The sequence below is a fragment of the Fragaria vesca genome, linkage group LG7, assembly GCF_000184155.1.
Source record: "Fragaria vesca subsp. vesca linkage group LG7, FraVesHawaii_1.0, whole genome shotgun sequence".
Lineage (NCBI taxonomy): Eukaryota > Viridiplantae > Streptophyta > Magnoliopsida > Rosales > Rosaceae > Fragaria > Fragaria vesca.
The window spans coordinates 8,259,044-8,270,407 of NC_020497.1; the positions used below are offsets into that span (position 1 = coordinate 8,259,044).

General features: G+C 37.2%; 2 protein-coding genes across 2 annotated transcripts; both read left to right on the top strand.

Annotated features, from left to right (window-relative positions):
• The first annotated feature begins 3,387 nt into the window (after positions 1–3,387).
• Positions 3,388–3,897, top strand: LOC101295959 (agamous-like MADS-box protein AGL80-like). The gene has a single exon (XM_004308467.1). It carries the CDS (start codon positions 3,388–3,390, stop codon positions 3,895–3,897), a length of 510 nt encoding a protein of 169 aa, XP_004308515.1.
• Positions 3,898–4,619: 722 nt separating this feature from the next.
• On the top strand, positions 4,620–7,181 carry LOC101296245. Its single transcript, XM_004308468.1, has 2 exons — positions 4,620–5,443; positions 6,767–7,181. Exons 1-2 carry the CDS (start codon positions 4,620–4,622, stop codon positions 7,179–7,181), a joined length of 1,239 nt encoding a protein of 412 aa, XP_004308516.1.
• The last annotated feature ends 4,183 nt before the right edge of the window (positions 7,182–11,364 follow it).

Below are 11,364 nucleotides of genomic sequence, written 5' to 3' on the forward strand. Positions count from 1 at the left end.
GAGAGAGAGAGAGAGAGCTTTAGATTGGCCTCTCTCTGGTGGAACTATCCTCAAAGCTTCTAATGATCACTGGATACTGTGGATTGCGTGTTTAGTTATTAGGTGATGAAAAATATAACTACTATATTTGGTTATTAGTCATTCAAACTTTCCAAATTGCATACCATCGAAAAAAACTTTACAAATAGTTTATTATTATTTTTAATACAAGGGCTAGAACGGCAACGGTCACGTCGTAACCATTAACGAAACCTCAAAATACAAAAAGGGGGGGGGGTATAAACCTTATACTGTAAGAACACCCTAAAATAGGCATGTCTACAACATATATGTATTCTAACAAACACCATTTAAGCAAAGAGTGTATCATTGACTATTCCATTTGCTTTACAATTTTTGTGACATACCGGAAAAATAATGTTCATACAGAGACATTTATGTCTATCAGCTTTTTGGCTATGATCCCATTGGAAATTACCAGTTACCCTAAGTTTCATTCCGCCACTAGGAAACTTTGATCATTTGACAAAGAAATGAACTCCCTCCTCATTAGAGCAAACATTGCACTTTGCGTGCACTTTCCATGACATTGCCCACCTGTATAAGCAAAAACCATAAAGAATACCTACTAGGGCATAGCCCTCCGTCAACCATGAGAAAATGGTGACTTATTTCAACAACTAACCAAACTAAATTTAGGAAGATGAAAAACTTAACCAAAACAAAAGTAAATACTAAAGACAATAAAACTGAAAAATAATGGAGTTTTGGCCGATATCCATCCCCAGGCCAATACCCACAAAGCCTAAACCTAGAGTACATGTTGCCTGTGCACCCTCACCTCTATCCCCGCGCCGGAACAAGATCACCTATGTCCCATCGCTGATAACAAAACTGCCGCACCATGCAAGAGTAGACTGATCATTCCGTCTAGCCTCCCCACCTCGCCGACAAGCATCGCCAAGTAACCCACTTTCAGCCTTCCACATATCAGCTCCGAACAACACAAACTTGATTGAATTTCTCTGATCTAATTTGAGCCCATCATATCCGAAAAGAAGAATATACCGAATTGGCGCCGGTAGGATAAGGCTCCGTTGCACCACCATGAACTGCCTCTAAACCTTCGATCCGTCCCACCAACGATGCTTGTGAAGAACGAACCGAACCATGCTATTAGATGTGATCTTCTCTGCCTTACCTATGTTACCAAATATTTAATATCTACTTTACCAAATAGTTAAACGCATCACCTATGTTAACCCCAGGAGGCCTCCTCTATGCGAACCATATATTTTTCTCTCTTATATCACAACACATGAATTTCATCGATCAATCTCATCATTATGCACCATGTATTGTTTAGATGTTTGTAGTCAAGCAATCTGTGGTGGTTGTGATGCGGATGACAATGACAAAGTCTCTTGGAAGAGATCGGTAGAAGTTTTGGTCTATATATTGCTTAGTGCTTCCTACACTTCCTCATTTTTTTGTGTGAACTTACTTAATTACTGTAAGTACTCATATGAACCAGTAATAGACTTAGTTGCTTAAAAAGTAAAGTTACATGTCTTTTAGAATAAATCTTATCCTCTTCCCTCCTGATCATATATGGTTTCTCTCTTATATTACAACTTGTGAATTTCATCATAAGCGCCGTTTTTTTTTTAAGAAATAGACAACCTTTTTATTGATCAGCATAAACCATACATAATAGCTGCCTCTATGGGGCTGACAAAAGAACTATTACTTAAACAACATCACCTTTTCTAGCAATGAAGCACTTCCATCATAGTTCATTTCACACTCGTGAGTATTACAGGCACAGGTGAATCAAACGCCAATGACATCATAATTCTTCGGCAGCAAAAGCAATTCCACCCGACTTTAGAAATATAAAATTAAGAAGTACAAAAAATTCATAAAATAAAACCTAGACCGAACCACGAAACCTTAGCAGAAGCAAAGGATTAGGCCCTAAACCTGAATACAGCCTTCACGTACAGGTTCACACCCATGACCCCAGAGACTGGGATTTCTTAGAGCACCTACATGGCTGGACACGTCGAGGAGCTTACGGCCACCTCTGCTGCGAGGCTCCGCCAACGGTCGAGACATCCAGACACCTCCACCTCCATCGAGGGCCATTGCAACTTCAATATCGGCCAGACCAGGTAGTTGCATCCCCGTCGAGAAAAGGTCATGGTCGAGGATAAAGGACATATCCTGACACCCTCTCGCTCGCACCTGATCAGAGGACCATAACCCTACCTTGTCATTAAGCCATCATCGACACTCGTCACCCAATCCGACAAACGTCCCAGCTCGCCACCCTCTCCAGAAACAAGAACCACTAACCATCACCCAATGCGCCTATCTACAGCATCACCAACCCTTGACTAGCCAACCTCCACTGCTGCCCTTAATTCCCCAAACTTGCGGAGATTCAATTTCAGCATCGCCAAGGGATTCAGTTCGGACCCGAACTTGCAGTCCAAGCACCGGGAGCCACCTGACACCTCCAAAAAGAAGAACCACCAACCATCCAAGGGAGCAGCCTCCATCGTACCCTCGATCCAGCAACACCATGGTGCCATCCGTCGCCGTCGCGAACCAAAATGACACCATAGCTCGAGCACTTGCACAATCACTAAGAAAATGAAAATTGAAGTCCCGAAGAGGGTGGAGGAAAGACACCCCAACCGGCCAGATTGTCGAGTCGCTGCCAAGAAACCTTAGAGTGACTCTCATCCTTTTAGAGAAAAATTATGTTTTCGGATTTTGAACCCCTTTTGTGTGATGTTGAAAGTGTAAATTATGTCCATTGAACTTCGTTATTCATATCTTACAAATCATAGTTTGTGTGATCGTGGTTGTGTTTGTATTGTGTGCACATTGGGCTAAAGTCCACTGTGTAAGGATTTTTCGGCCTTTCTTATCATTCTTGATGTTAGAGACTTAATGATGAGGTCAGTAAAACTATGGTCCCATAAGTATTCTTTAAAAATAAGGATAAATAACATTTTCAAATTTGTAAAGATAAAGTTAAATAATATTAAATAAGAATCCAAGCAATCAATCATGAAAGATTTTAAAACATATTACAATGTTAGTTTTGCTAACATAACCTTACCAACCACACATGCATTATGTTATTTTATTAAATACTCTAATGTAATTATTATTAATATAAAATATTTATGTATGCCTAATAAATTCTAAAAAAAATATTTCTTCAAGGGTTGGATATACATTATTTAGTTTTAAATAAAATTCTATTTATTCCCCTCACCAACTTACCTATCTTAGCTTTGAGTTTATGTATATATACACCAGGTGGTGTTGAGAAAATAACCATCTTACAATCATTCTTTTCATTTTACATCTATGGCTAGAAAGAAAGTGAGAATAGCTTACATCACTAACAATTCTGCTAGGAGAGCCACATTTAGGAAAAGGAAAGAAGGTATGATGAAGAAGTTGAGAGAATTGACCACTCTATGTGGAATTGATGCATGTGCTGTTATTTACAGCCCATTTGATTCTCAACCTGAGGTTTGGCCTTCTCCGTTTGGAGTCAAACATGTTCTTGAAAAGTTCAAAAACATGTCTTTGATAGAGAAGAGCCAAAAGATGTTGAACCAAGAAAGCTTTCTCAGAGAGTTGATCTCTAAAAAACAGATACAATTGAAGAAATTGAGAAAGGAAAATAAAGAGAAGCAGATGAGGCGTGTCATGTTTGAAAGTCTCACTTTAGGAGTTCCTCAGTTTCAGCATCTGAACCTGATGGATATGGGTGTTCTTCAGCAACTTATTTACCAGAAACTGGATGAGATTGATGGAAAAACAAAGAATCTCAATGAGAAGGTGATTGATAACGAGAACCAAACTGCATAAGTTGCGCCAATGGTGCACGGAATCCATGGCCAGTGAAGTGGTGAACCAAACACCATACCAAATAAGAGATTTGAATCGATCATTTCATGGAAATGACGTTCTCCCATTTAATAAGGATCCTCATCATTGGTAATATTGATGTTTTTCCTAAACAATAGGTGTTAGTTTTGCCCTTGCAGCTAAGCTTCTCATGGTTTATTATTGTGGTGATTTCTCTTCAAATTATAATATCATTTCTAGCTCTTATTTGTGATTATAAAATAAATCAGTAATAAATTATAAATTTTATATTTTCTTTTTGAAATAGGGCTTGGAACCTAGCTTAGTTGGGACTTGGGAGGCTCAGCCCACGCCCAGAATTATAAAATATTATTTATTTGGAAAGTCTGCGTCTTCAATTTTTATGACTGATACTGAACAAAATTTTCTTTTCAACAATGTGTGAAGGACATTTTTTTTTCTCGAAACAAGAAGTTACCATTTATAATACTCAACGAATTGTAGAAGGAATAAAACACCCATAAAAGATGATAAAATGATCGGATTTACTCCATATGATTACTAGATGCACCTAGGACCATAACAATCAAAATAGTTAACACATTAATTTCAGCAGATTTGAATACTCAGAAGCATATATACTAGACGGATACAAACAAGTAAATCAAGATTGTCCTTGAGTCTATGGCAACCAACATCGGAAGCCGAAGGTGAGTTCAGAGATGAACTTGGAGCTATGTGCACCATATCAAGATGATGAGAAAGCCGCCCTATTTCAAATGTACCCGACTAAGTCACTGGGCCCAGATGGCATGCCTCTCGAATTTTTTCAAAAATATTGGGATGTGGTGGGTGGTGAGGTGAGCATGGCAGTGAGGAGCTTTTTGGTCACTGGTAGATTGGCTCGTCAGAGTGCCTTTATTCCAGGCCGGTTGATTACTGATAATTCTCTGATAGCAAATGAGGTGTGTCATTTTATAAATACTAATGTTTCTGAGGGTGTGATGTCACTGAAATTGGATATGAGCAAGGCTTATGATCGGATGGAATGGATCTTCTTGGAGGTTGTTCTTCTTGATCAGCTGGGCTTTGATGAGCATTGGGTTAAGTTGGTGATGCAATGTGTGAGTACAGTTAGCTATTCTTTTCGAATTCTAATTAATGGGAAGCTTTGTGGATCTTTAAATCCGACTCGAGGCTTAAGACAAGGCAATCTTTCGCCTTACTTGTTTCTTATTTGTGCTGAGGTGTTTTCTGTGTTACTGGAGAAAAAAACTTCATTTGGTTTGCTTCAAGGCATTACAATTTGCTTTGGTGCACCTAATATCCATCACTTATTATTTGCTGATAACAGTTTATTGTTTGGTAAAGCTTCTGAGAATGAGTGTATCAATATCAGATCTATTCTAGCAGATTATGAAGCAGCTTATGGGCAGCAGATAAATCTTTTGAAGAGTGAGGTTGTGTTTAGTAGAGTAGTGTTTAATGTTACGAGTACTACTTTGGCGGGTTTATTAGAGGTTAGGACTGTTGAGAAACATGAGAAGTATCTAGGTTTACCGACTGTAGTAGGGTGGAATAAAACTGCTACTTTTTCTTATATTAAGGAGCAGTTGCGCTGTAAATTGGAGGGTTGGCAAGGGAAACTATTAAGCGGTGCAGGGAGAGATATTCTTATTAGGGTGGTTGCTCAAGCTCTTCCCTCATACACGATGAGTTGTTTTCTTTTACCCAAGACTTTTTGTAACACTCTTCATCAAATGTGTGCTAAATTCTGGTGGAGCAATACATCTGGGGATCGAAAAATTCATTGGCTGTCTTGGGATAAATTTTGTAAACCTAAAGAGGAAGGAGGTATGGGGTTTCGGGATCTTTATGCTTATAATCTGGCGTTGATATCAAAACAGAGTTGAAGAATTATGAAAAACCCCTCCTCTTTACTTGGCCAGTTATACAAAGCAAGGTACTTTCTTAATATTGATTTCTGGAATGCTCATACTCCTTCTTCTCCATCCCAATGTTGGAAAGGAATTTTTGAGGCTAGGGACTTACTAGTAAATGGAACTAGATGGCAGATTGGTGATGGTAGCTCAGTTCATGCATGGGAGGATCCTTGGTTGCCTAGAGTTCATGATTTTCGGCCTCTTAGTAGACGAAGTTTGCGTCTTTCAAAGGTTAGTGATTTTATTACAGCTTCTCATTCTTAGGACTTAGCTGCTCTTGAGGAACATTTTGAACCTACGGATGTTAGTCTGATTCTTGCTATTCCTCTTCGGCATCATTCCTCTCAAGATAAGCTAATTTGGCATTTTGAATCGAGAGGGAGATTTTCTACCAAAACAACATATCTTTTAGCTCGGTCTCTTTCTTAGGATTTCTCATCAACTTCAAATTCATCTGAGTCCCTAAAGTTACGGAAGAAGGTATGGCAGCTTGGGTTACCGGGTAAAATCAAGGTTCATGTTTGGAAAGTTTGTTCTTCGATATTACCTACTATTGAGATTCTCCAGTCCAAGAAGGTGTTTATTGAGAATGGTTGCTATTTTTGCAATGCTGCTGTTGAATCTATAACACATGTGAGTAGAGATTGTTGTTTCATCAAAGACTTATCCAAAATGTTTCCGGAGCTTCTTGGGATTTTTCAAGGTGTATCTCCTTCGATATCTATGATGGACTGGCTACTAGTATGTTCAGATTCCCTGTCTTCTGATAATTTCAAATTGTTATTAATCATTCTTTGGCATGGGTGGAAAGAACGGAATTCTAGGCTTTGGGAGAATAAAGTTAGTTCCTTGAGTAAACTTTTTTATCAAATCCGGACCTATTTCCTCTTGCTGCTTTCTGTTATGCATAAGAATATACCTCGCAGATGGGTACTGAAACCTTGGGTTTCCCCACCAGCTGGCTGGTTGAAGGCCAATTTGGATGGAGCTTTTCAGATGGGTACTAACCAAGGAGGTATTGGTGTTGTGTTTCGAGATTCTACTGCGAGTGTGGTGGGAGGAATTTGTTTAAAGGTTTTTAATGTGTATACTCCAAAGATGGTTGAGGCCTTTACCGGGAGAGCAGCTTCAGAGTTTGCTGTAGAGTTTCACCTCTCCCCTTTAGTGTTTGAGTATGATTGCTCCAAAGTGGTTAAGGCTTGTTCAGGATATGTGGAGGATGAGTCTGCATTTGGTCATGTGATTGCTGATATCAAAACTGATTTGTCTACTATGCCTTGCTCTTTCTTTGCTCATGTATTTAGAGAGTCCAATTTAGTGCATTGCCGACAAATTGGCTAAATTGGCTCTAAATTTAGATCTTCCTTTCGTTGGTTTGGTCCTGTTCCTATGAAACTTGAAGGAGTTCTAACTCCTCTATGTAATATGTAGTTCTTGGTGCAATAAAATTTCGTCTTGATTACTAAAAAAAAAAAAAAAGATTGTCCCTTGTTCAAATTTAAACATTAATTTTGGCCATAAAGACCCAGTCAAACTATGTTTTGTAAAATCCTAGATGAAGTTCTACAATGAGACCTATGAACTTGAAAAGAGGACCAAGCGGTCCAAACACTCCAGGCCTAGATTAGAAACCCTAGCTTTCGTGATCTTTTAGCAAGTCCACGCCCTATCAGCCACAAGTCGTCTCTGATACCCGCATAAACTCGGTGATCACAAAGAAAGTGTCACCACCAACCTTCCCTCACTTCTAGCGGTACATCCAAGAAGAAAACCAACATTAAGGCACTAATAACATACCCGACCCAAGCTCTCGCCCATGTCGATTTGAGCTGCTGTCAAACGGGTCTTGAATCTATCAATTTGGTGGTCTCTTGGATGGGGTTTAATAATTAGTTTGAGGATAGGCTAGCTGCGGGTATGAGTCAATTGGTTTGTGTAGGGGTAAGGATGTTGTCGAAGGCTTCTTTGGCTTATGGCGGCAAAGGTCGTCTTCTAAAACCTTCATGACTTGCGTTAGTGGCGTAGTTACGGTAATTTTTGAGCCAATTCATGTGTCTGTGGCGGCGTGGCTTTTGCGGTCTGTGTCGATTATTGGAGTAGAATGGCTTTGGTGCCAGGGCCGGTCCTGAAATATTTAAGGCCTAGTGCGGAAAAAAAAATGTTACCTTATATAAAAAATTTATTAAAAAATACTGATTATTTTTCTTTTCTTTTAGATGACTTTGAGCAATTTATAAAGATTTCTTTTATTATGGAGAAGATCCAATCGCCAATGGACCTCTTTTATTGTTGTAATGAATTTTCTCCATAAGTGATGCAACGAGTATATGAATTTGAGAGAAGATTAAGGTAGAAGAAGAGATTCTAGAAGATCCAAAAAAAAAAATTAAGAATAATTTTTTATCAATATTTTTTCCCTATGTATAATCAATTAATATATATACATAATTATATAACCAAGAGATAAATAAAAGATGATTAGATGTGCCCCTTTGATTTTAGGCCTAGTGCAAGCGCACTGTGTGCACTGGGCAAGGACCGGCCATGTTTGGTGCAGTGGCGGAACCACGTCGGCGCACAACAGAATTAGCCTCTTACATATACAATTTGTTTGCATAAAAAACCAATCTGACTATCCTAGCTAGCGAGCGTATGCTTTCTGTGTCAACTGTAAAGAGGTATTTGGGTTCAAGAGACTTCTATGAGTTCCAAAGTTTTGGGGTACTCTTCTATGAGACCAGAAGAGAACTTGGATTTTATCTTTTGTAGACTAGGCGTTTTCTTTCATGAATTGGTGTGCCATGCTTATACTATAAGTCATGTGAACGTTTTTTATATACACACACATATATATATATATATTAACACTTTTTATTCAACTTTTTCGATTATTCAAAAGAAAAAGGAAAGCTAGAATTATTATTGACAAATTACTTTAGACATGCAGTTTACTATTATATTTTGGATGCGTTTATTTTTTATGTTTTCAAAGTATTGATTAGTGCCCCCACGTGATATTACTTGCACTGCTTTGGTGGATCGGGTCTAATGAAGATGGTGACGAGGCTAGGCGGGGTTGGGCGTCTGTGGTTATAAAGTTAATTTGGTAGCATATCGGCGATGATGGAAGTAGCAGAAGATGGTGATAGTGGGCACACGGGCATTCTTATGCTGGACCCTGGGTTGGCTATTTCTTATTTATGGTTGCTTAGGTTCTAGTAGAATCATCAAAAATTCCGTAAGAGTTAAATTTTTCTAAATTATCAGAATATCAAGACTCGAATTTTTATGCATATCATTTCTATTCCTAGAATTTAAACAAATTAGAATTATAAATTCTTTCAGAAGTCTCTATGTTAAAAGATATTCAGGAACAAACAAATCATAATTAATTTTATCTCTACTTCTATTCATCTATTTTTATATTTTGTAATGTCTTCATAAAAATCCTTATCAACATGGGTTTTATCTCGGTATGCTTAATTAATTTTGTGTTTAACCGCTGAACCAATGAAATATCAATGATTTGATACCTAATAAATAATAAATATCTACATCATTTTTTGAAGATAGACGATTCAAGCTAGGGTTCAATAGCTTTGGGCCTATATCCCCTTAGTTTTTGGAAGTTTTTGTTCCACCTCTCGAAGCTGGGATGGGGATCCATTCTTCGTCGGTGTGCTGATGATTTTTGGGTGGGCCTAGGTTTGACCAGACCCTTGACTTTCTTTACTGGGCTTCTGCTTGGGCTCTACTATTGGAGGAGTGCTCTAGGCGTTTTTCGCCCTGGGTTTATTTTATTTCTGGCACATTTTGATTTTCTTGTGATTTTTAATTTTATTTTTTATTTCTGTCACAAATATCATAATTGTTTTTTCTTTTTATGAAAATGTTAAGAGATATTTAAGATTCACATGTATTTTTGTTAAGATATAATTTGGTGAAATGAACATGCCACCTAACAATCTAATCCATCAACATTTTTCTTTATTTTCCTGTTTTATATTGGCCGGTCAGTTGAGATATTATATATTTGGTGGTAGTGAAAACGTAAAATTATATAAGTGAGCAAGTTTAAATACGTACCCCGGCCCTGAGTTTTCAACTTCAATACAATTTCTTGGCTGAAAAAAAAAAACTTTAATACAATCATCAAAAGGAAGATGCATTTCCTTTTCCCATTAAATTTATTTCCCGTTTTTCAGAAAATAAATATTTATTTCCAGAAAAAATTTCGTATGATGCAATAAATTAAAGAATATGCAGTGAAATAATTTCCCAATTTTTTCCAAAACAACAATTATAAATAAATTCGCCTTTGATACATAATTTGATGCAAAACTAACTAGATTCCGAATTAATTGAAATGAATGCCTAATTTAGAAAGATGTGAAATTCAATGAATAGTGAATCCAAGGGCAACATGTAAATTTTAATTTCATTACGATTTTTTTTCTCAAATCTATTATGTTTGATTGGAATTAAAAATAAAATAAAATAAACTATTATCATTACAATATTCAGGTAAATAACTGTTTACTATAATTTTACACCGGAACTTTTTTTTCTTGTAAAATAAAACTTGTCAAATTAGGGTTTTCTTTAGAAGTTTATAAGCGTTAATCTTAGTTGGTGCGTATTACTCGATCTATAGGCATGTGACATTAGTTAATTTAAACTTCATAATTCAGAGAAATGTGAAACGATAATGTCACTTTAACAATCACGTAATAAGTGCTTGTCATATAATCGATCACATTACTAAATAACCAAATAAATCTCAACGACATAATAATGCATCAACGAATATTATAGTTAGAAGTGGACATACTATTAGATTATCCACGTGGACAAAATTCAAAATAACGCTTCTGCACAAGAAGTTTTTATCCGTACAAATAAACGAACAAATACATGCATGCACGTACGTAGTTTATTTCAAAGCTTTGAGTAACACTTGGCCAACATGCAAGTCTTTAATACCAACAACATGTGATTAATTTGAAGAATTTTCCCCTCTAATGCCATTGCAACATGCTTTGTTGGTAGCACTAGTGTTATAAGTAAATTTAATAACAAATCAAAACCTAGGTAAAAAAACAAAACGAGAGAGGAAGGGATAAAAAAGAAGATTAAGGACATAATATTTTGTATTTTCTTATATATATATATAAAAACTATTTAGGCAAACATGGAAAATAGTAGGAAGGGCATTTTGGGCACACTGGAAAAATTTAAACATGAAACCATGTTTTTGCGTTTTCCAGATAAAGAAGAATCATAACTGCCTCTCTTCTTCTTTGTCACCACCACACAATCTCCCTGGCCTCCTCCTCTCTGACGCTATAAATTTCAGCAGCTTCTGCCACTATGAGTCACCAATTAGTATAGCACTCACTGCCCATCTCTGTCTTTTCTCAGTTTCTCAGTAACACAGAAGAACTGAGAGTCTGAGAGAGGGGAGAGAGAGAGAGAGAGAGAGAGAGAGAGAGAGAGAGAGAGAGAGAGAGACGAGAGAGAGAGA